The 26,411-nt window shown below is 38.2% G+C and overlaps 1 protein-coding gene across 6 annotated transcripts in view; it reads left to right on the plus strand.

The window, feature by feature from the left end:
• The window catches only part of DIP2B (DIP2 acetate--CoA ligase B (putative)), a 239,195-nt gene that overhangs the window by 150,097 nt on the left and 62,687 nt on the right, over nucleotides 1–26,411 (plus strand). For 4 of the 6 annotated variants that reach the window (XM_022572180.3, XM_089920703.1, XM_089920702.1 and 1 more), the window contains 4 exons: nucleotides 11,040–11,165; nucleotides 21,263–21,475; nucleotides 24,202–24,357; nucleotides 24,840–24,959. In XM_022572180.3, the coding sequence (XP_022427888.1) occupies nucleotides 11,040–11,165; nucleotides 21,263–21,475; nucleotides 24,202–24,357; nucleotides 24,840–24,959 (615 nt within the window). Of the gene's footprint in view, nucleotides 1–11,039; nucleotides 11,166–16,139; nucleotides 16,230–21,262; nucleotides 21,476–24,201; nucleotides 24,358–24,839; nucleotides 24,960–26,411 lie in introns of those variants that run through there. The other 2 variants (XM_089920704.1, XM_022572182.3) reach the window with 2 other exon arrangements.

Genomic DNA, 26,411 nt, shown 5'->3' on the forward strand with positions numbered 1-26,411 from the left:
GTGGATTTTTCTGACTTAATTCTGTGAGCTAAATGCAACAATAACTACCTCTGTCACCTTGAGAACTTTCTTTCTCTATGCAAATATGATCCCTGATATGGTGACATTTGCCAAGGTGGCTGCCACTGGCACACCAGGACCATTTTATTTCTTTAGTAATACACTTCCTCATACCAAGGAAGATAAATTGAGTTCAGTTCAGTTAAGCAAGCATTTATTATAGACCTCCTATGAGTTGAGCACAATTTAGATGCTAGAGAAACACAGGACTCCTTTCTTAAACACAGAAATCCTTTATACAAGGTAGAGGCAGCATAGAAGAGGGGGTGACAGGGGAAGGAGCCCCTGGGCACCAGGCACTGTCAGCGGCAGGCTTCGTGGAGGTGGTGAAGTCCGAGCCATTTTGAACAATGAATAACTGTTTGCTATATAGATATTCCAGGCTAAAGAAACATAATTTGTAAAGGCAGGAGAATGTGAAATGCAAAATTAAAATTTCACTGCTCCTCCCCACCAGCAGATAGAGTAGTGCCAAAATTAATGTGATATCCTAATGTTCCAGAAGTTAATAGTTGCTGCCTCTGCCATAATTAAAGATGTGAAAGTGATCAGTACCTTAGAAATTGGTAAAAATTGCATGACTACTAATTGGCTTACAGGTAACTCCTTGAACTCTACTTCTCTACTTAAGCGACTCAACCTGCCCACACATCTGCCTTTCAATCTGTCCTCATCTATCTGTCTGTCTGTCTATAGTAGTGTCCTAGCAGGTAAGGGCACTTGGTGTCTGTTCTGCCCCTGGTCCTTAACGCCCAGCTGTGCCACTTATGTACCATGTCTTAACCACTTCATAACAACAAGCCAAGGATAGGAGCAGCTACTTAAAAAATGTAAAATAACATTTTCCACTTAACTTTTTGGGAAAGATGACAAAACATGACCCAGTATTGTCCACAGATGTGGGGAAATGGGCAGTCTCTCACCTCGTTGGTAGAAGTGTTATTTCTTTTATTACTAATGAGACTGGACATTTTATTTTATTTTTTTTTTTTTTGCGGTACGCGGGCCTCTCACTGTTGTGGCCTCTCCCATTGCAGAGCACAGGCTCCGGACACGCAGGCTCAGCAGCCATGGCTCACGGGCCCAGCTGCTCCACGGCATGTGGGATCCTCCCAGACCAGGGCACGAACCCGTGTCCCCTGCATCGGCAGGCGGACTCTCAACCACTGCGCCACCAGGGAAGCCCCGAGACTGGACATTTTAGAATATGTTTATTTTCCATTTGTGCTGCCTCTGTAAACTACCTGTCCATTGCCTATGCCTATTTTTTTCTAAGTTGGGTTCTTTTTTTTTTTCTTATTTATTTGTAAGAGTTTTTCTAATCCTAGGGATGCTAACATTTAAATTTACTAGAGGTATTAACCAACACAAAGAGACAAGAGAAATCAATTAGAGGTGTAAGAATTAGAAAAGAAGTGAAGCTGTATTTGCAGTTGGTATGATAATTCATTTTAAAAACCCAGGAGAATTGATGACAGAATTAATGAAATAATTTAGTCAAGTAGCAAGATCTGAAACTAGTATAGAAACCAGTAGCCTTCATAATATGCAAACAATAACTGGTCAAAAGATATAATGGTAGAGCAAACCTCATTTACAAAAGCAATAAAGAAGATAAAACGTATTTAGGAATAAACTTCAGGACTGTGTAAAATCTTTATAAAGGAAACTTTAAAACACTCTGAATGACACAAAGTAGACATGATAAATGGAAAGGCATCCCTTGTTCTTAGATAGGATGATTCAACATCACAAAAATGTTAGGACTCCAAAAATTAGTTTATAAGTTTAATCCAATTCCAATAAAAACACTATCAAATTTATTTATGGAGCTAGAAAAGATATTTTTGAAGTTCATTTGGAACAATAAACACGTAAGGATAGCTAGGAAACACTGAGAAAGAAAACCTAAAAGATATTAAAATATACTCCAAAGGCTGTATAATTAAAACAGTGTGGTATGGCATACAAATTGGCAGACAGACCATTGGAATAGAATAACAAGTTCAGAAATAGACCAAAGTACATCTGGGATTTATTATATGATAAAGATAGCATTGTGAATCACTTGGGTGAAAAAGTACTTTTTAGTAAACAATGCTAGGACAACAGGAAAAAGATTAAGTAAATCCATACCTCACACCATATACAAGCAAAAACTTCAAATGGATCAGAGATCTACAAGTAAAAAAGAAACCATATAAGTACCTAAAGAAAATATTAGTCAATTTTTTAATAACCTAAGCTTATGGAAAACCTATGGGAAGGCTTTCTGAGACTCAAAATCGAGATGTGATACAACACAAAAATTTTTTTACTGAGGTAAAAACACGTAACATAAAATTACCCTCTTAAAATTTTTAAGTGTACATTATATTGTTAACCATATGCACATTGTTGTACAACAGCTCTTTAGAACCTTTTCATCTAGCATGACCGAAACTTTATACCCATTGATCAACAACTCTGTTTCTCCCTCCTGCAACCAACCACCATTCTACTTCCTACATCTATGAATTTGAGTACTTTAGATACTTCTTATAAGTGGTATATATTTGTTTTGTGTGTGTGGGTGACTGGCTTATTTCACTTAGCATGTCAGTGTTGTAGCATATGACAGGATTTTCTTCTTTTTTAAAGCTGAGTAATATTCTGTTGTATGTATATACCACATTTTCTTTATTCATTCATCCACTCATGAACATTTAGGTTGCTTCCACATCTTGGCTATTGTGAATATGCTGCAATGAACATGGTTGTGCAAATATCTCTTCAAGACCCTGCTTTCAGTTCTTTTGGATATATACCCCAAAAGTAGGATTGTTTTGGGTAGTTCTATTTTTAATTTTTTTGTGGAACCTCCATACTGTTTTCCATAGCAACTATAACATTACAGTCGCACCAAGAGTGCACAAAGGTTCCAATTTCTTCACCTCCCTGCCAACATTTGTGATTTTCTGGTTTTTCTTGGTTTTTTTAAAAGTGGCCATTTTGTCTTCTTTGGAGAAATATCTGTTCAAGTCCCTTGCCCATTTAAAATTGGGTTATTTGAGATTTTGTTGTTGTTATTGAGTTGTAGGAGTTCTTTACATATTCTACTTATTAACTCCTTATCGAGTATATGGTTTGCAAATATGTTCTCTGATTAAACAGGTTGCTTTTTCACTCTGTTGTTTCCTTTGTTGTGCAGAAGTTTTAAAGTTTGGTGTAGTCCTATTTCTATTTTCTGCTTGGATGTCCAAGCAAATTATTACCCATTCCAAGGTCAATAAGTTTTTTCCCCTGTGTTTTCTTCTAGGGGTTTTATAGTTTCAGGCCTTATGTTTAGGTCTTTAATTCATTTTGATTAATTTTTGTATATGGTGAAAGATAAGGGTCCGACTTCATTCTTTTACATATGGATATTCCAGTTTCTCCAGCACCATTTGTTTCTATCAAGACTATCGTTTCCCTGTTGTATAGTCTTGACACCCGTGTTGAAGACCGTTTGACCATGTACACCAAGATAATTTCTGGGCTCTCCGTTCTGTTCCATTGTTCTACATGTCTATCTTGATGCCAATATCATGGTCTTGGTTACTGTAACTTTGTGATGTGTTTTGAAATCAGGAAGGGTGAAGCCTTTAGCTTTGTTTTTCTTTCTCAAGATTGTTTTGGCTATTTGGAGTCTTTTGAGATTCCATATGCATTTGGGAATTTTGTTTTGTTAATTCTTCAAAAAGTGCCATTGGGATTTTGATAGAAATTACATTAAATCTCTAGATTGCTTTGGGTAATATGGACATTTTAACAATATTAAGTCTTCTAACCCATGAACATAGGATGTCTTTCCATTTATTTTTGTCTCCTTTTATTTCTTTCATCAATGTTTTATAGCGTACACATCTTTCACCTCCTTGGTTATGTTTATTCCTAAGTGTTTTATTCTTTTTGATGCTATTGTAAATAAGATTTTTTTTTTACTTTTCAGATGATTTGTTTTTAGTGTTCAGAAATACAACTGATTCTTGTATGTTGATTTTCTATCCTGCAATTGCTGAATTTGTTTATTAGTTCTAACAGTTTTTTTTTTTCTAAAAGTTTTATATGTGAGATCTCAAGGGTTTCCTACATATAACATCATGCCCTCCACAAACAGAAACAGCTTTACTTCTTCTTTTCCAATTTGGATGCATTTTATTTCTTTTTCTTACCTAATTGTTCTGGCTATGATGTCCAGTACTGTGTTGAAAGAGTGTGAGAGTGGGCATCCTTGCCTTATTCCTTAGGAGGAAAAGCTTTCAGCTTTCACTGTTGAATATGATGTTGACTGTGGGTCTTTCATGTATGGTCATTATTATCTTGAGCTAATTTCCTTCAGTTCCTGGTTTGTAGCATGTTTTTATCATGAAAGGATGTTAATTTTGTCAGATGCTTTTTCTGCATCTGTTGAGATGATCATATGAGTTTTGACCTTTGTTCTATTAGAGTTTTACAGTTATTGAGTTGAATTTGTTCACATTTGTTGAATCAGCTTAGGTATGGTATGTATGGTCTTTTTAATGGTCATGCTGTATGGTCCTTTTAATGTGCTGTTGAATTTGGTTTGTTAGTATTTTGTTCAGGAATTTTGCATTAATAATCAGGGATTTTGGTGTGTAGTTTCTTTTCTTGTAGTATCTTTGCCAGGCTTTGGTATCAGGATAAGGCTGGCCTTATAAAATGAATTTGGAAATGTTCCCTCCTCTTCAGGTTTTTGGAAGAGTTTGAGAAGAATTGGTGTTAATTCTTCTTAAAGTGTTTTGTAGAATTCTCCAGTGAGACCTGGGCTTTTCTTTTTTGGAAGGTTTTTGGTTACAGAGTCAGTCTCCTTATTAGTAATCAGTCTGTTCCAATCTTCTGTTTCTTCATGATTTAATCTTGGTAGGTTATATGTTTTCTAGGGACTTGTCCATTTCTTTTAGGTTATCCAATTTATGGTACATAATTATTCAGTGTCTTATAATCTTTTTTATTTCTGTGACATCAGTTGAAATATTTCCTCTTTCATTTCTGATTTTAGTTATTTGTCTTTTCTTAATCTAGCTAAAATTTTGTCAACTTTGTTCATCTTTTCAAAAAATTAACTCTTATTTTTGTTGATTGTTTTCAATTGTTTTTTTTATTCTCTATTTTGCTTATTTCTACTCAAATCCTTGTTATTTCCTCCTTTTGCTAACTTTGGTTTTAGTTTGGTCTTTTTTGAGTTCCTGCAGTTGTGCATTTAGGTTGCTAATTTGAAATCTTACATAAATTTTTTATAAAAAAAAGTTTGCGTGGCAATAAACCACTGCAAACAATATCAAATGACAAACTGAAAGAAAATATTTCTAACATATCTCAGAGATAAAGGGCTAATATCCTTTATATATGAAAAACTTTTAAAAATCAAACGAAAATAGGGGCTTCCCTGGTGGTGCAGTGGTTGAGAGTCCACCTGCGGATGCAGGGGACACGGGTTCGTGCCCTGGTCCGGGAGGATCCCACATGCCACGGAGCAGCTGGGCCCATGAGCCATGGCCGCTGAGCCTGCACGTCTGGAACCTGTGCTCCGCAGTGGGAGAGGCCACAACAGTGAGAGGCCCGTGTACCGAAAAAAAAAAAAAAAAAAAAAAAAAATCAAGGGAAAATAAACTGAGAATCCCAATGGAAAAATGGTAGAGTGACATGAACATTCACTTCACTTTCAAACAAACAAATATTAAATGGCTCTAAAATCCTCTGTAAAGATGTTTAATCTCACTAATGATAAAAGAGGTGCAAATTTAAAGTATACTGAGGGAATTTCCCTGGCAGTCCAGTGGTTAGGACTCCACGCTTCCACTGCAGGGGGCATGGGTTCGAGCCCCGGTTGGGGAACTAAGGTCTTGCATGCCGCACAGTGCAGCCAAAAAAAACAAAAAATAAAATAAAATAGTACCATTTCTCAGCCACTGAACTGGCAACAGTGAAAAGGTAGATAACACACTTTGAAGGTGAGGCTATGGGAAAACAGGCGCACCTATACATTGCTGATAGTACTACAATATGACAAAGCTCTTTCAGAGGGGAATTTGGCAAGATGTAACAAAATTTAAAATGTATTCAATTTTTGATTTAGGAGTCTCACTTGTAAGAGTTTATCCTGAAGATATATTGTCATCAGTATAAAAATACATTTGCACAAGGCTGTTTGTTGTATCATTATTTGTAATTGTAAAATATTGGAAACACTTAAATGCCCACACATAGGATAGTAGTAGAATAAACTGTGGTATACAATGGAGTGCTATCTATGCTGCTTTAAAGAATGAAAAAGATCTCTAGTAGCTGATACAGAATGAATTCCAGGATATATTGTTAAGTGAAAAAAGCATAGTGCAAAACAGTATATATTGTATGCTACCTTTTGTGTATGAAGGACAGGGATATGAGAAAATATGGTTATTTGTTGCAAAAAGAAATATAGGCAGGATAAATCAATAAGGAGATTGGTTACCTATAGAGAAGGTGGAATTGGGATAGAAGTGGTTATTGGGGGTAGTGACACATCTTTAAGTTTACCTTTTGGTATAGTTTTGACTTTTGGAACCATGTTAATTAAAGAAAAACTGTATGTTTACTCACAGTATTCTGACATCTAGTGTGTGGGTTTTCCACACTGAGCAGTTCTCCAGTTCTCTGCAGACACCAACTAAGTATCCTACAATTTAGTTCAATTTTGACATTAGCTACCTGGAGTTAGTGCAGACCCCAGAGGCTTATTCCCACAAGACTCTCCCCACCTTTAGACGCCAATCACAAGTACAGATTTTCCTCGACTTACAATGGGGTTACATCCCAATAAACCTATCGTAAGTTGAAAATATTGTAAGTTGAAATGCATTTAATACATCTAACCTACCGAACGTCATAGCTTAGCCTGATCTGCCTTAAACGTGCTCAGAGCACTTACATTAGCCTACAGTTGGGCAAATGGAATGGCTGTATGGTTACAGAATTGTTATAAGTGTATCAGTTGTTTACCTTTGTGATCTTGTAGCTTGCTGCCACTGCCTAGCATCACGAGAGAGAATCATACCCAGGAAAAGATAGTTCAGAATTCGAAGTACGGTTTCTATTGCATGCATATTGCTTTTATACCGTTGTAAAGTCAAAAAATCATAAGTTGAATTATCATAAGTTGGGGACTGTTTGTAGTGGGTGCCCACATTACCCATACTTCTGTCCATCTTGGCTACAGATGAAGATTCCCACAACCCCCTCCTCAGGGTTGATTATTTGTTATAATGGCTCACCGAACCCAGGGAAATACTTTGCTTAACGTTACCAGTTTATTATAAAGGATACAAATGATCAGCCAGATAAAGAGGTACATAGGGCAAGGTCCAGAAGGGTCCCAAACCCAAGAGCTTCCATCCCTGTGGAGTTTAGGGTACACCACCCTGCTGGCACGAGGATGTGTTCACCAACCGAGAAGCTCTCCAAACTCCTTACTTCAGGGTTTTTTATGAAGGCTCCATTACCTAGGCATGCTTGACTAAATAATTGGCCATTGGTGATTAGCTCAATCCCAAGTCCCTTTCCCCTCCCCAGAGGATGGAGCATGGGGCTGAAAGTTCTAAGCCTCTAATCATGACGTAGTCTGTCTGGTGACCAGCCCCCACCCGGAAGCGATCCAGGAGCCCACCAAGAGTTGCCTCATTAGAACAAAAGACATTCCTGTCACTCGGGAAATTACAGGGTTTTAGGAGCTCAGTGTCAGGAACCCAGGCAGAGACCAAATGTATGTTTCTTATTGTGTCACATAGTGTTTAAAGCACACTTTGGAAAGGACCTGTGGAATACAAAGAAAAACAAATGAACCTAACAGTATTACTCAACAGAATAATATAACCACCAAAGGGGGGAGGGGTGAGAACTAACCCAAATAGCTTTTTTTTGTTTTTTTAATATTTATTTATCTTTGGCTGCATTGGGTCTTCGTTGCTGCGCGTGGGCTTTCTCTAGTTGCGGCGAGCAGGGGCTACTCTTCATTGCAGTGTGCGGGCTTCTCATTGCGGTGGCTTCTCTTGTTTCAGAGCACGGGCTCTAGGCTCACGGGCTTCAGAAGTTGTGGCTTGTGGGCTCTAGAGCACAGGCTCAGTAGTTGTGGTGCATGGGCTTAGTTGCTCTGCAGCATGTGGGATCTTCCCAGACCAGGGCTCAAATCTGTGTTCCCTGCATTGGCAGGTGGATTGTTAACTACTGCACCACCAGGGAAGCCCCCCAAATAGCTTTTTTTTTTCCCCCAAATAGCTTTTTGAACACAGTACTTTAATTTAGTCTAAAGACAAAAAGAACTCAAACAAATATTGAACTCTAGTTAGATTTACCTTTCATAGGAATTTTGAAACTACTTTCTGTGTATTGTGGCATTGAATGAATGAGTAAAATATATTGATTATACTGTGAACCAGGTGTTTTACTGTTAGAGAAGGGAGTTTACAAATGGAAAGGGGAAGATTGGAATGGATTCTGTGGTGTTGAATTGGAATTGTAGGTATTAATGTGAACTCATGGTTTTTAATATAGATGAAAATAGATATAGATACATATGTGTGTATATTGGTTTATGTTTATATTCCTTTATCCACTGAAAAGGCTTAGAAGAAAGACCCCAATAGCAGTGAGCACTCCTAGTTCTAGGATCTTGGTTTCTAAATACCATTCTTCACTAAGAGGAGCCAGAGCTCCTTGGAGAAATGTATAATTCCAATGCTGGAGCAGGGAACATACCAGATGAGCATGGATCATCTTGTACCACGAAACAAAGAACATTCAAAGTGACCAGAATACATCAAAAGGATATAAGAAGTGGTTTGAAGGGGCTTCTTTTGGCCAAAGCTGGGATATATGAACATCAAAATAAGTAACGATAGTAACAGACTAGTCATGGAATAAAATGAGAATTGATAGGTCCAAATATAAATAAATAAATGGTGATATAAATAAATAAATAGTGGAGAAAGGAAAGCTTTTTCTTAGAAGAGAATACCAACTAATAAATACAGAAGGAATGATGGAGTTATGAAAACACCATTTTGTAACCATTATAATAATTGATTCAGCCAAGAATTATCAATGGATGCTGAAACTAGTGGGTGAAAGTTTAAGGAAGTATGTAACATTTACATAGTCTCGAAAGTATTCACCCATAAGTTATTTATTAATTACACAAAGGAAAGAATAGTAACTTACAGTAGATTAATTTAGCAGACACCATCTTAACTAAGTAAAGTCATTATTACCAGTAACAGGGCAGATGCATCTTGATATCTTGTTTCAGGAAGATACATTACTTCTGTGGTATTCCTGCCAAAATGCATAACCTGAATCTAGTTCTGAGGAAATATCAACAAACCAAAATTAAGGGACATTCTACAGTGTAACTAGTCTGTACAAAAATGTCAAGGTAATACAAGACAAAAGTTGAGAAACTGTTACAGATTATAGGGTGATGAAGAGACATGACAACTAAATGTAATGTGTGATTCTGTATAGTGTCCCGGATCAGGAAAAAAGGGGGAAAATTGTAGATGACGTTATTGGGACAGTTGACTAAGTTGGAATATAGGTTGTGGGTTAGATAATAGTTTGTATCAATTTTGAATTTCTGGATTTTGATAAATGCACTGTGGCTATATAAGAAAAAAATCCTCCTTCTTAGGAAATACGTTTCAGCAGTTGTTGGAATTAATCCTAAGGATATAGGATTAGACATATGTGCTAAAATGAAAATACCGAATTATTCTTGTGGATAGTTGTATGAATAGTAGCAAAAATTTGGAAACACAGTTATTTAAATAAATCATGGCACATTTATACAGTGAAATACTGCACAGCCCTTTAATATTATATTGTAGACCTGCATTTACATAGAAAGATGTTTCTAGTTATATTAGTGAAGGTTTTTGGGTTGCATGAAATAGGATAACTCAGTCTAGCTTAAATGGCTGGGGTAGTTTATAGAAGCAGAGGAACAGCTGAGAAATCTCTAGGAAGGAGAGACAGCTCTGGGGATCTCAACCTTGAAGTTCAAGAACTTTCCTTCTTTCTAGGGCACTGCCATTCAAGTGGCTCCACTCTAGGAGCTGTGGTTTCTTGATTCAGAGTTTCAATTCCCCCCTCTCCCCAAAACAATCCGATTGGTCCAGCTCTTACAAGGGACAGGCCTTTAAAGGTCATTTGCTTATGTAGATTGGGCCCATTCCTTGAGAATAGGAAATCATTGTGATCCAGGAAGCCACCTCAAATGTTATCTACCTCGGTAGGATTTTATAAGAGTTAAAAAATCAAAGCACAGTGCAAAATACTGTGTATAGTATGATCCTATTTTGTACAAGTGTAGATTGAGTTTGGGGATGGGAGTGGAGAATCAGGAGTTCTGCCTGGATATGCTATTTTGCGATTCCTATTAGACATTCAAGTGGAGAGCTGAATTCTTTTGTGGCCAGAGTGGCAAACAAGTACCATCAGCCCTTATATTTTCTAGATGAAAATCAGCCCTTCTCTTCCTGTGGTATAGAACTGAGGAGTCTCAACCCCTTTCAGACAGCTAAGCAAATCCTAAATTTGAAGAACAGAGAGTGTCCTGTAGGCACCTGCACAGCACGCATTCCGTTCAGAGGTCGGGTCCCCACCTGGCCCAGATCCATGTTAGACTTTTCCTCTCTCTCCACCCCCACCGCCATCTCCGTCAGCTCCTTCTCTGCTGTGTTGAGCAGTCTCATTATCATCCTCGGCTTCATTTTCCTCCCCTGTAAATTATCCTTGACTACTTCTGTTGTCTCTTTTTCATATTCATTTTTGTTATAACGCAAATGATAAATAAAAGTCACCTAAACATCCCTTTTTAACGATTGAGGCAGTGATAGTTCAGCTCACAGAAGTAAACACTTTGAGAACCAGGACCTAATAAATGCAAATGTTTAATCTTTCAGATATCCACACAGAAGCAGTTCAAGCTGCACTGGCAAAGCATAAAGAACAGAAAATGGCTTTGCCCATGCCAACCAAAAGGCGGTCCACATTTGTCCAGTCTCCTGCGGATGCCTGCACACCTCCCGGTAGGTTTATCAGAAGCTTTCTGTCTGACGGTTACTACTTCGATGTTTCTCAAATGACTTCTGCTTTTTCTTTTCTGAGGTAGGAGCCAGAACTCCTGTCCTGTCATCAGAGGTGTATGAGAGTACACACTGAAGGTGACGGGTTTTGATTGTTGCGTCATAAACCACACACAAAGAGAGGCCTCAAGAGTAAAGCTATTTTTTAAAAAAATCTCCTTCTGAGTTTTCAGCATTTCCTTGCTGTAATCTCCAAACTCATGTAGTCATAAATAAATAAAGCCAAAGCTCAGGGTCTAAGAAATATCCTTCTGTGGTTAAATGTAATGGTTATTCTCATTGACACCCAAAATATGACCCAGAGTCATATATGTCTTTAACTTTATACTCCTATACTTTAAATTTATACTTCTAAATCAGATGCTTTTTCTCTGCAACAATCACAGGAGTATGTGGTCTTGGGACAAAATTTTTTTGTGTCATGAGAGAGAGAAGTCATGCAAAGTTATAATAAATCTGGAAGACGTATGTAAATGTGTTTATATGTATTAATATATTTTGTATATGTTTTTAAGAATCCACTTTCTATAATAGGATCAGGAGATCAGCGGGAACTAAGAGGCCCATCCCCATCCCCTAGGCTTGGAAGCCTTACCCCCCACCCCCATAAATTCATATTTGGGGAGCAACTGGAACAACTTCAAGTTGTCTTTTCTATTCAGAATCTTTCCCAAAGCTTTAAAAAAATTGTTAGATGAAATCACGGACAGAATCTCGATGTAGGCCTCTGAGACTAAACATAGTAAATCTATTTCACAGCCTCAGTATAGTATCTGTCTCGCTACCATCATGTTACTGGTAATGAAATCTTTGGGGAAAAATGTTTCCTGTACTGTTTTGGTCTCAGCGACTTACCCTGTCTTTTGGGGGAGATTCCCAAGAAGGTTACATTTGTTGTGGTTGACTTTGATTCACAGCCGTCAAGTTGAGCTGTTCACGCTGATCCTATTCCCTGGCCTGGGTTTATATTAATAGTCTTCTAGGTTTTGGCTAACTTCTCAGAGCATTTGGGTGTGCTGTGGGCTCATTAACTGTGTGTGCTTTTTTTTCTTTACATCTGTGGTGTCAATATGTTCAAAAGAGAAATAGCTCTGTGGCTTCAAGTGTTTCTCAAAACGTAACACAGGATACCTCTTGCAGACCATCACAATGAGACATTTTGTGTCTATAGTGGTGCATACTTCCAGCCCACTCATTCAGAATCTTGGATGGCTTCCCTTCCGCATTAGTACAGCACCAGTTGGGTCCTCGTGGACAAAGGGGGCTCTCAGTTTCGTAGCTATTCCTTCCTGGCAGATTCTGCTGCAGCGCAGCTGAGGGTTCAGTTGTAGTAAATGGCAGAGGGTAGGGATCAATGTGACTGGGAGTTCTTAGAAACAGTCCTCTCCAGAACTGTACTAAAGAAATGCAGTTTCACAGTAAATAGTCTGCTCCCATGGCCTCGGGTGAAATGTGAGAGTGCAGCAAAGGATCTTAAGAATGCTCGGAAGGAATGGAAACCTTTTCTATCCCCTTACAAAAGTCATTGCCTGAGGGGAATTTACCAACTCTAAATCACAGCTATTCATTGCTGAATGAGACTATAGTCCTTTGGCATTCACCACAGGCCTCTGTATTTCTAAACAGTAATGTTCTCCTCTGTCTGCAGCCTTAAAGATGAGGCATCATTTTCGTGATCACCTTGTGGTTTTAATAATTTCATGATTGTAAAGATTCAGTCCTCTCTCCTAAGACCTTTATTCAGCAGAGCAGAGAAATAAAAAGGTTTCCTATCCATTTATGTCCTCTTCCGGGAGCTCTGAATAGTACATGAGAGATGTTAATAGGCTCTTAGAGACATCAGTGTTGTCAGATAGAAGAGGAATTCTCTCCCAGCATGAGCATTGAGAGTATCCCACATAGCGGTTTCTAACGTGGCCCCCACATAGAGCTGGATCTTGATGCTCTTGTTCAACAATAACGCACGTGTCTGGGACAAATCCTGTGTTCCAGTGTGAGGGAATGTGTGGGAAGGACTGTATCATAAGGCTTCCGTTAGCACCTTTCATGTGGGGGGATAGAATTTGCTCTTCGTGGGTTAGGATTTGGATACCATTCTCTCCAAGCATCTGAGAACCACCGGTTAGAGACTTGGCTGTGGCACTTTAACCCTTTCTCGCTATCTCCCAGAACCTGTTACAGCCTAACCCAGGGATGGCAGGTAGGTTTCATCTTGCATATTTACTCTGATAGCCCCCCAAACCCTGAAGTTTAGAGGAAACGCTGAAGCTGTGCTCAAGGGGTGGGGAGGAAGAGGAGAATTGACGTTAATTATTGCTGGTTATAGACTGATTTTCGAGGCAGCTATAAAAGTGACCTTGCTGTGATTTTCTTTCTAGAAAAATTGTGCCAGTCTTGCAGAGCAAAATTAACCTCAAATTTCACAGTATTTCAGTTGTGTTGTCCTTTGTGCACTGAGAAGCCACACCACACACATCACAAAACATGTTTTCAGTCAGAGCCCTTACTCTGCATGTGCTGTGCCAGGTGAACCTAGTTTCTGGGATACCTGCTAGAGCACACTGGCCAGTCGGCTTCTTTGGGAGGCACCCAACACATAAGTATCGGAATTACTTAACTGATGAAAATTTAGAGCTGTTTTTGGAGAGATTTAACAAAAAGGATTTAAGGAGTAAACTATGTCATAAGTCTTGGCTTTATTCGTAGTATCATATAGTCTGGAAAATATGGCAAACAGCATGAGAAATCATTTGTCTTTTGTTCATAAATCCTTCTCAAATAATAAAATGTCAATCAGCCTAAAATTTGCTTATTGATATGTGCACTGCCTTCTGTCTTGTGGATTGGAAAATTTAAATTCTCCAAGTTGGTAGCAATCTATGGTTCTTTTAGTGCCTGTGGCCTCTTACATAGTCTTTTAGACTGCTTGAATTACTGCCATCCAGTTCCCTTTATGTGCTGAAACCATTTACTAATGTCATGAGGCAATTACCTCAGCTCTTTCTGTGTAGGGGTTCTTTGTGTAACACTATTACTCATTCATACAGATAAACACAATGCAAAAACTACAGCATATATTTTTTCTCCTCTAAGCTTTTTCTGCACCCGTGTGGACTTAGCCTACACTGCGTTCTGAGGGTACACAGATGAACAAATAGACCACATAGTGACCCCAAAGCACAGTAAGGTATTTTGACTGACTTGCATAAAATGAAGCCTAAAATGTAGAGGTCTGTGTCCACAGGTCTCCGCTTGAAAGTACCTATAGTAGTAATTCATAGGGCCGGACAAAAGAGAAATTTACCTCTCTGCATTTCTATATGTGAAAATGATGCCCATGAGACTGGGATATTGTTATACTTTTAACACACTTTAATAATGCTTTATAGGATTACACTATGTAAAGGACTTCCATATACCAGTGGCTGTGCTGCCTCATTTGTTCCTCATAACCAACTACTCTGAGAATTGTGAAGTCCAGATTTCTTTAGAGATGAGGAAACAAACAACCTTATAGTCACTAAGTGATTTGCCCCAGGTCATTCAGCAATTATGTGTCAGGCTCCTTTCTTGATTTTCTTTTTTCTCTACTGAAGTGTCAGGTTTGGGAAGTCCTTTTTTACTTAATAGATACTCCTGTATGCGTGGTCCTGGAATGGGTATTATTCCAAGCAAATTGAATAGCTATTGCCTTCTGAGAGCTTATAGTCCAAAACACATAATAGATGGTTACCAACTTGGAGAGTTTCCCCAAAATATTCTAATTTTATTCAGAACCACAAAGTAAACAGATATGGCAAATCAGACCTCTATAAACGTGGTCTAATTAATAGATTTGGATCTTTTAATAACATACTTTCATTATTGGTATGGGTTATGAGCAAAGCTCCGTAATTACTTGGACGATTAGTATTCAATATTCTTTAAGCCAAAGCACAATAAAAACCCACTCTATCAGATTGAATTTGTTTATTTCAATAGGTTATTGTAAAATTTAAGGTTTTCCAAGAAAAGTAATTTCATAGTTACCATTTCTTGAGTACCTCTGTGTACTGGTCAAAGGGCTAAGTGCTTAACATATATATTTTTTATCATTTGTTCTCTCAACAATTCTCTGTACCATTTTACGGATGAGAAAACAGATTTAAAGAGACTCAATAACTTGCTCCGACATCTGTTTCTAGCTGTGTAGTCAGTTAGATAACCTGAAAGTTCTCTCCTAGAAAGAGAGGAAAGAAATTTTCTCTTTCGAAATGCTAGATAGAATATAACCAGCTTCCTTTTAAATACACACAGGAGCAAGAGGAAGAGAAGGATCACTGAAAATCAGTGTGATGAGATGGAGCTGACTTTGGCTGCCAAGGGAGAGGGGAGACAGTAAACAAGGGGCCTAAATTTTAATTACTATAAGGGTAGAAAATATAAAACCTTGGACCTGTGTAAGGTTGGAAGCTGGAATTGAGACCCCAAGAGGGACTCACACCTTTAGCAGAAGGGGGAACTAGAAAAAATGAACCTGCCAGCAAAAGAAGACCTTGTCGAGAAAGCGTGCCTGTTGCCTGGCCTTAGAATGATGGGGTCAGGGACCTTCCCTAACAATTTGTGGCTAGTAGGTACAAGAATTGAATCTCAGTGGCCTGCCTGGTAAGAACTAACGTTAGAAAGTGGTCCTAGGCTGATGATAACCCGGGACACAAATGGTTTCTGGAAGGATGCAGCATCAATCCAGGGACTTACGATCCCCACAGACGAAGATCCGCTGAATTTTTTTTTCTTTTTCTTTTCTTTTTTTTTTCTTTCTTTAAGATCCACCATGAAAGAGAATCGATAGAAAAAGAACAACAACAGCAAACAGTAGAGTTAAGACCCGTAAGAACTGATTTGCCCAACAGCTATCAGTGGGGCAGAGCTAAGATTGGAATTCAAAGCAGCCTGATTTTAAAAGCCTATTCTCCCACTTGGCATATTGCCTCGCATTCTGCCATACTGTCAAGTAAATGTTTTCTGGTAATTTTGGAGCTCTAACAATTGCTGCATGTTTGGTCTAACTTTTCAAGTAGGTAATAAGTTAAAAAAAAAAAAAACCTCTTTTCTCACCCCAATATTAATTGTAATATTAGTTCATTTTGTGAGATGTTTTTTCATAGACCTGGGACAATACCTAGAAAAACAGTGGAGATCTCTTACAGGTAGAGTGAGCCCGGAGTAATTATTACTAGTGAGTGCCCCTCCCTCGTAAATACCCCCGTTTGGATGTTAATGGTCGGGCAGTGCATGGGCCTCTGCTGATTAGGCTCTACATAGTGATTTTCAGCCCCAGCCAGCTCTCTGTCCACACAGGTTACTGTGAGATGCTGGAAAATCTCTTGAGTAGCTCTGAACATCTCCCTAAGCCTTGTCTGGTGAATCAGTACTCACCCTTGTTGAGTTTAGTGCTAGATTAATCTGTTCAGAATTTGTAGCCCAACGTAAATTCAGAATGGACTGCTTCCCAAACTAACCTTTTAATCTCCTCTTCCATATATGCTTTTACTCCCAGACTGCCCCTTCTTGGGTCTCTAAAGCTTTTCCCTCCTAAGCGTCAAAATCTATCTTTGCCTACATGGAAACTTCCTTTGCCTCTCTTGAAGGTTCTGGAAGTCCTTAATTCCCCTGACCCACCAATGCAAGCGAACATGACACTTTCCTGCCTGATACCACCCCTTCCCACCTGCCAACCCCAAACACACACAAAAATTTCTTTTCATGGGCTCCAGAATATTGTACACTAACTGTACAATGGTTAATGGTTGTTTCCTTTATTTGAAACTCCCATTTTCTGGCCTAGTTTATGTGGCATATTTTGGAATAGTTGTTAGGATGAGGTCTTTCTTTCAGTGAATCTTGACTTACCTGCTGTTCTAAGCTGGTATCTGGGCCTAGTTTGGGTATCAGCTGTCAGAACCCAGTGGCAAGCGCTGTCTTTCCAGGAACTTTTGCACCTTGCACCATACCCTCAGGTTGTATAGACTAACCTTACGATGTTACCATCCTCTCACCAAGGCATCTTTTTCACCCCTACAAACCTTTGAAAATCAGATTTGTTGAAGTATAATCGACATACAATAAGTTGCACATATCTAAAGCATAATACTTTGCTATGTCTGACATAGCAAAACTGTGAAACCATCACCACAATTAAGGTAATGAACATATCTATCACCCCCCAAGAGTTTCCTCATAATTCCCTTGTAATCTCAACTCTCCCCCTCCCCATGAGGTAACCACTGATCTGGTTTTTCTGTCACTATACATTGGTTTGCATTTTCTAGAGTTTCATGTTTTTGTATAAATAGAATCACACAGTTGTTCTTCTTTTCGGTGGGTCGAAGGTCTGACTTCTTTAACTCAGCATAATTACATTGAGATTCATCCATGTTGTTGTGTGTATCAGTAGTTCATTCCTTTTTATTGCTGAGTAGTATTCCATCATAAAGATATGCCACGATTTGTTTATCCTTTCAGTTGTTGATGGACATTTGAGTTGTTTCCCATTTTTAGCTATTACAAATAAAGCACCTATGAGCATTCATGTACAAGTCCTTGTGCAGATAGATATATGCTTTCATTTCTCTTGGGTAGATACCCAGGAGTGGGATGGAAAGATAATATGGTAGGTGTTTAAGATTTTAAGATAAACATTTTTAGATATAATAGATATATTTTCTACCAAGAATAAGGGAGTCATTTCCACAAATGGCTAAGGAGTGCTACAGCAGTTAGTAAATAAATTCAGGACTTTTCTTCCCTTAAAGTCCACAAACTAATTGTTTGTATGTTTCCTAATTGGTTATAAATGGATTTTAGGCTTCTGGTGATCAGTATTAAATGATACTGTATTAAAATCACATCAGTTATAACCTGAAGGTCAAACTGCGTTTCCAAAATAGTTTTCTGTTGTGTAGACCTATTATATTCATAATATACAAGAAGTTAGGCAAGGGCTTTAGTTATGATGGATAAGAGTTGTGAGTTCCTGTTCAACCAGAGCAGAATCAGTGGGAAAATGATAGCTTTATTTCTATTAATATTAATTTAATCTTGCCCAATTTTCTGCTAATCCATAACAATTTCATGGGTGACAGTTACTTTAAAAAAAAAATAGGTACCAAATAAATGTATGAATATTTAAGGGAGCTTGTTTTTTATCTTTAAAAAGACATAGTCCTAGAGCAGTGCTTACATTTTGTGCGATATTAACATGTGATCAGTTGTAAGCATTTCACAGCCACAGTTTTGTGTCTGTGAGGTAACATAGGGTGGGTTTTTCAGGGCAGAAGGGGACTTGATGTTTATTGGCCACCTGCTGTATGCTGGCACTGCTGGTGCTCTCTGTAGCTTGTCTCATTTCGTGGTCTCACACAGCAGTTAGCACAGAGGCGAGTTTCCTCAGCTGATTTATGTGGCCCTTAGCAACCCAGTGCTGTCTACTCGTCCAGCCTCATCTCTGGTCAGTACCAGCTTTGCATCCTGTGCTTCAGCTGGTCTCATTTCTTCCAGATCCACAAATGTGCTTTGTTTCCTGTCCCCTCCCAGGTTTCTCACATGCTGTTCCCTCTACCTGACTCTCCTCTCTCCTCTCATAAGTAATTCCTGCTTACCGTTCCACCCTGGTTGAGGTCTCACTTCCTTGGGTGCCTGCCTCGAACTCCTTTAAGACTCTAAGTCCTGTTAGAGTAGGGACTGTGTCTTCTTGCTTACCATTTTATTCCTACCAACTAGTGTAGTACTTAGAGTATTTGTTGAACGGACGAACAAGCAAACAACCTTCTCAGATGGGTAATTTTGTCCCCAAGTCACATAGCTAGTAAGTGGTGGACCCCAGAGTTCAAATGGAAGGAGGACACCAAAGCCATGTTTTTTCCACTACAGTAAGCCTCCCCACAGTTGTAGTCACTAAACACTCTGAGGAGGACTGGCAGGCAAATGAGGTAATTGAATTGAAACAATATACCTAATTACATGTTGATCCAATATAGGAACATAATGAAGCCAATTTTCCATAAACCTAATCATGAAAATACTGGTTTTACTATCCTTTTAAAATTGAGTTATTCTGATTTTAGACTTAACACAGATTACAACAATTGATTCAGTAAAGACAGCCTGCAAATACAGTGGAGGTTGTGGGATCCTGAGATGTATCACCCCGAAAATACTTTATTCTTAGGGTCAGATTCACCTGTCCCATTCCTCCCACATGTACTCTTTTTTTTTTTTTTTTAAAGCATATTTGCAAAGACTGAAATCTCTGCCTCCCAAGGTACAGATGAAATGTTAGAATATTTTCTTGGAGATTATGCAAAAATGTTTTCCTTAAGTAAAAGGTTACAGATTCTGTTACTTTTCTTTCTCTGTATTTTCCTTTAATCACCCTCTGTTTAATTATAAATCTCTTTTCCTTTTGAAGAACCTCATCGCTTTATCCCTTTGGGGTCTGGTCACTGTTTACCTCTCCAGCCTCATCTTTTGCCCTTCCTTACCTCCTCAAAGTGTGCTCCATTTACATAGAAGTACTTCAGATCCCTGACTGAGATTGGTGCCCCTCCTGTGAAACCCTTTGCTCACCCCATTTCCTAGCATCTGTTATATTCGTATGAAATAGTCTGAGGAGTTGTGTATCTCCTGTATTAGATGGTAAGCCTTCTTAGGGCATTTACTGTCTCAGAAGAATTCATACATCTCAGAATCCCCAGAACCTGACAGTTCCCAGCACACATTATGTAGCTAAGTAGTACATTGTAATAAATAAATAAGTAAGTAAATAAGTAAGTCTTGGGCCTCAGATCTCCTTCAGTGTGGGAGAATGAGTCAGAGGTAGTTCAGAGCAGGAAGCAAGGATGTAGTCATTATTCTAACTTTCTTACTCCGGATCTGCGCTATTTGACTTCTAGATTAAATTAGTCTTTTGTTCGAATTTCCATTGTCAGGTTTTAGCAGTGTTCTAGCCCTGTTAGTTATCTGTTTGGCTCTCTGAACCAAAGTAATAGAACCTGGACCCACAGTTTCACCTGAGTTAGAGGAAGGAGTTCAGCAGGACTAACCACAGAATATTTACTTTTAAAAAAATTGAATGAAATTCAATCCACAGGCCATAAATTATAACCCTCAAAATCATTTAGAAGGGTTTATCTGACATCAGACTAAATGCCACTCTAACTTGTATGACTCGTAAGCTCAGAGCCCTGGAATAAATTCCTGACTTCTGCTTCCCTTGGCTATCCTATATTTGGTTGAATTTTTCTTTTTTTCAACATGCTTTTCTAATTTAGACCTTATTTTCCTGAAGTCAGAGCCAGTCTAAATACAGACATCAGTGAATTTCTCACAGTTCTCTGACTGGGAATCAAGGAGAGAAATACAGATCTGTGACCTCTCCAGTCACGTTTGGAGAGCTCACCTGTGCCCTGTGACCAGCTAGCTTTTCCACTAAAACCATGAATGCCTCCAGGCTGAGCACTGTTTCTTATTCCACATAAGAAGAAGTCAGTTCCTCAACACCTAGTTCACTATTTGGCACTTTAGTTGTTGTTACCAAAAATAAGCGTTTATATTTCCCATCAAGATCATTTTCTTTTAAGTAGACACTAATTAGTAAGTACTTACGAAAATCAGTATAGCAGCCTATCACAAGGTTCTCTAATAAAGAGACTGAAGAAGATATAGAGGCACTTCAGGGTTATTTGAACATAAGAAGATAAGCCGGAAGAATTCAGGTACTGATTAAGCTCAGAACAGAAAAACAGTGAAGTTTAAATGTTCTAAAATGGGTTTTTAAAAATAGCTTAAAATTACCTCTAGATTTTGGCTGCTTTATTTTTGCAGACTTTGGTTCATAAACCTTTCCTTGAGATTCTCAAGAAACTTTACATATTAATCTACCTTAAGAATATAAATGTTTTTTGCTGCTGTCAAAATTGAATGTGTGATCAATGAGAAAGATCTGAAAGCCCTCTGTTCTAGGCAGGATCGAGAACTTCTTTTTTTCTAATTCCACACAGACACGTCTTCGGCCTCTGAGGATGAGGGCTCTCTGAGACGCCAAGCTGCGCTCTCTGCTGCCTTGCAACAGAGCTTACAGAACGCTGAGTCCTGGATCAACCGTTCAATTCAGGGATCGTCCACTTCTTCATCCGCATCTTCTACGCTGTCCCATGGAGAGGTCAAAGGAACCAGTGGGTCTCTAGCTGATGTATTTGCCAATACTCGAATAGGTAGGAGCTGGATCTACCCGAGCAGCCCAAATTATGTTCCATTTGGCTCCCAGTATCCAGGAAATAGGTTATGATTTGTATTAGGTTTTTCAGGGTGGCCTAAAAAAAATAGAATCAGAAAGAACATGACAGTTAATGAGGCAAAGAAGGAAACACGAGCATTACACTTGCAATGATAGAGAGCGTCTGCATTATTGGTACATAGTATTTATTGCCCACCTGAAGCCATAGCTATTTCTATAAGCAATACTCAAGCTGCAAGATATAACACCAGTCTTAGTGTGGTTTATCCCTATTGGAGAATATTCCATCAAGTAAAAGGTGTTAAAAGATGTAATGTATTAGATTTTCCCAGGATTGTTGTCTACATTCTCTCAAACACAAAAAAATTAAACCTGAGCAAATTCTGAACTAAGACAATATCAATAAGACCCTTTTGTCTTTAGCATAAAGACTGGATTTATTGTCGTTGCTGCTGTGCTATTGCTACAACGGAGTGTGCGGGCTGAGAACGTTGGTACTCTGTGAGCTGCTACCTGCTGCCAGTGCTCCTCTATGGAGTATAGCTTTCGCTTGGCTCTGCTTCGTGTGTGTGTGTGTGTGTGTGTGTGTGTGTGTGTGTGTGTTCTAAGAGTCTGTGACATCTGCAGATAAAGATCCAGTTCAGATCTCTGCTTTTGCTTAATTAGTTGATACACATGGCACTAAGTGATGTATATGAACATCGTGTGTCTGTGATACTTTTCCTTGTTTTTTAACAATCCACTTGCATTTTGGTGTCTTAATTTTTATATCAGTGACCTTCCTGTTTCACCTTATATATATCTTTATTCTATTAATTGATTTCTGAAAAGAATAACTTGGAAACCTTTCAATTTAAGCCTATAATTTTTAAAGAAAATAGCTACCTTGAGGGTATGCTTGCCTACATTAAAAGGCCAAGTGCCAGCAACTGACGGCTTGTCCTGCACTCTTAGCTGTGCCCTTAATTGACTGAACCTCCCGAAGCAGCTATGGATGAGCATGCTCACCACCTCTTCTGTTGGGAGGGTAAGCAACAGAGCCATGGTGGGGTCAGGTTTTATTCCCACATTGTCTAAAAGAGAGCAGTTTCACTTGTTAAAAATATTTTCCTGATACCCAGTTAACTTTACCTGAATTTTTGTTAACAAGATGATTTCATCTGACTTCATATCTCATATTGCTTCCACTCTGTGAAAAGTTATTGGTTCAGGTACTCACAGGAACCATTTTATCCAACATTATTGCCTTTCAGATGTCTGCTCTAACAGAAGTAATTCATGTTTCTAAAAGAAAAATTTGAAAGTACAGATAAAAGGAAAAATAATCTACAAACCCACTTCTATGGATAACACTTAAGTGTTATCACTTTCACGTATATCCTTCTAGACCTTATTTGCATATAAATATGTAAGGTTTTGTTTTTGTTTTTACAGAAGTGAAATTGTACTAAATATAATGTTCATAACCTTTTATTAGCAGTGTATCACAGACATCTTTTATATCATTAATATAGAATTATACTTTTTTTTTTACGGTTTCAAAATATGCAACTGTATGGCTATGCCCTAGCTTATTTTAGCCGTTTCCCTATTTTGGGCATTTAAGTAGTATCCAGTTTTTTGCTATTATGAAACCGGAATGAACATCCTTGAACACACAACTTTGTGCATTTGTTTGATTATTTACTCTTAGGATGTATTCCTATAAGTGGAATTGCTGGGTCAAATAAAAATGTCTATTTTTAAAGCTTTGTTATCACATTATCCTACAGAAAGAATACTATGCAATATACTTGTGCAAAGTATTTAAAGCTTTAAAAAATATTAAACTAGTAATTATAGACTTTTGGGGCATGGAAAGCTTACTCCCAAATTGATTTTAGAAATTGTTTTATTATGCTTTTTCCCTTTTTCATAGTTATGAGTGACCTTTCATTATTCTTGCGAATTGTATACTTTGCTTCCTCTAATTTTCGTTTTCTTCTAAGTTTTTTGTAACACATCCCTGTTGAATGGCTCTCTTCCAACTATATCATTATTTCTTTATAGTAAGAATCCCTACATGAAGCAGAATGTAACAACACTGTTTAATCATGCTTAGAGCAAGGGAAGAACCTTTTCTGTCAAGTAAATCCAAGTAACCTATTGGTTATTTTATAAAAATTAAAAGTGGATTTTATCTGGTTTTCTTCATTTGGGAACTTGAGCGATCTGACTCCCAAGACACAATTTCTGCCTTCAGTGAAAGAAGAAACATAGATAAACCAACGTAAACATGAAGAAATGCTCAGAAGACTAGACTTTTAGTAGCCATAATGATCATACTTTGATTTCATTTTGAAGTCACTTGCAATTTTTATTTTATTATGGTTATTTTTATAACATTGGATTTCTACCAGACTTTCTGTGTAGGAAACAGCATTTTTGAGAAATATTTGATATGCGATTTGATCTTACTAAGGCTGCTCAAGTTCTCAAGAGTAATAATTTTAGAAAGCTGATATGCCCTGGCTTAACCTCTTCCTCTCTCATTATATCTTGCTAGTAAAATGTGATTTTAAAGGTTGTTTTATTGGAGCTAGTGTCCCATTTATGTAGTTTTCTTTCTTCTTAAAAACAAACCAAAAAAACTCCAAGATTTAAAGATTCTTATTTTTATTGCTGATGTAATATAATTCTAAATTTTGGTTTCTTCCCTCTTAGAGAACTTCTCTGCTCCCCCTGACGTCACTACAACTACCTCTTCTTCGTCATCATCTTCCTCAGTACGCCCCGCAAATATTGATCTACCGCCATCGGGGATAGTTAAAGGCATGCACAAAGGATCCAACAGGTCCAGCCTCATGGATACAGCTGATGGTAGGCACCTCTGTTTGATAGCTAAATAGGGCATATTAGTTAAACAGAAAAAATTCAAATTATAAACAGCAGTGCCTGATGTCCAGCAGTGGCAGAACTATACTGCGATTGACCTACTCACACAGATCATCTTGAGCTCCCTCTTTTCAACGTCTGCACTCCAGCAGCACTAACACTTGTTCACACTTAGTCTATACTTTCAAAAAGATACTCTGAACAAAAAGTATGGAAAAAGAAAAGAATGCTATGAGTGAAAAGGGATGTTAAATGAAATATTTAAACAGTATTAATAATAGCATATTTTTTCTCTGTTGTCATAAAAATGGTAATGTACGTATTTGTACCTATTTGGCCCAGTTGAAATAGAATGAGACTGTGGACAAAGGCCAAACATCATTAGAAATAAAAGCTTCTAAGAGAATTGAGGAACTGAAATATCCCTAAAATCAATTAATTTTAACTTACCATTTTTTCCCTTATAGGTGTTCCTGTCAGTAGCAGAGTATCCACAAAAATCCAGCAGCTTCTCAACACTCTGAAACGACCCAAAAGGCCTCCCTTAAAAGAATTTTTTGTGGATGACTCTGAAGAAATTGTGGAAGGTAGTGGTAATATTAACAAACACGTATATTCCTTAGAAATTTCGTAAGCAGTTGCTACATGTTAGGTATTATACGATTTAAGGATGAACAAGGCATCGTTTTTGGTTGAAAGAGTTCATAGCTTTCTGCTCTTTATATTTTAAATCTCAGATGAAAAGTAGAGAGGGAGGGGAGAGAAAAACAAAGAGCTAACTATGGAACACAGAAATATGCTCTTTGAAATTAGGAACAAACACATAATTTTTGAAATTGTTTCTATTTGGCATTATCCTAGAACGGGAGTGTCAAATTCGATCTCAAAAGTTTGCCCTTTTTTTTTTGGCTGCGTTGGGTCTTAGTTGCTGCACGCAGGCTTTCCCTAGCTGCGGCGAGCGGGAACTACTCTTTGTTGCAGTGCACAGGCTTCTCATTGTGGTGGCATCTCTTGTTGTGGAGTATGGGTTCCAAGTGCACAGGCTTTAGTAGTTGCAGCATGCGGGCTCAGTAGTTGTGACGCACGGGCTTAGTTGCTTCAAGGCATGTGGGATCTTCCCGGACCAGGGATTGAACCCGTGTCCCCTGCATTGGCAGGCAGATTCTTAACTACTGCACCACCAGGGAAGTCCTGCCCATTCTTTTCTAATATAACCCAGTCGTTTTGTTAAATCAACCAGTCAACACATATATGTATCTGCTTTAACGTGGTAGATGGTGAAATAGGTTCACGAAAATACAGTAACTCCCTTCTTCCCTCATGTTGTTGTTTACAATTTAGACAAAACATATACTGTAGGTGAAAGCTGAGTTTAGTCAATATGTATCAACTGGTACAGGCAGTTTGGAGAAGGGAAGAATTCCATTTCATCTGTGTGGTTAGGGAAGGCTTCCTAGAGGAAGTGATAAGAGTGATTTATTCATTCAATAATTTTAAAAATATTTAGGGATAAAATAATATGATGTCTGGAATTTAATAGAAGGATTGGGAGGGGACTATATGGCGACATAGATGGAATGAGGGTGGCCATTTGATAGTTCTATCTAACAAAAGCTTTCGTCCAAAGAACTAAGTCTTGGTGGTTTTGCAGTCCATTTTTACGTCCTGAGGCTAAGAGTAGGCTTTGATCACATCAGACCTTAATGGAACTAGGCATGTTGGTAGACCAGATCCAGTCTTAGCCCACTTTGTACAGCAGGAAGCAACAAGCAACCTGACATATGAGGTTAAGATGAATTTCTGTTTCTTTAGGAGTCACTAAACTCATTGAACTATGGTCATCTTTCTTGATGGACTGATATTTTCAGGGTGTCTGTGCCAGTAATATCCTCTTCAGTCTTTTTGGTGCTGTGTATTGACTAGGCAAGTGAAGGTCAAGGTTTAATAGAGTTATACTTGAGCAATATTCATACTTGAGCTCAATTAGAATAGAGCTAACAGCTTTCCACTAATTTTAAATAGGCAACATTTTTTTATTT

Source organism: Delphinapterus leucas, chromosome 11 (assembly GCF_059928025.1).
Source record: "Delphinapterus leucas isolate spDelLeu-1000000601 "Yukka" chromosome 11, BTC_Dleu_Yukka2, whole genome shotgun sequence".
Lineage (NCBI taxonomy): Eukaryota > Metazoa > Chordata > Mammalia > Artiodactyla > Monodontidae > Delphinapterus > Delphinapterus leucas.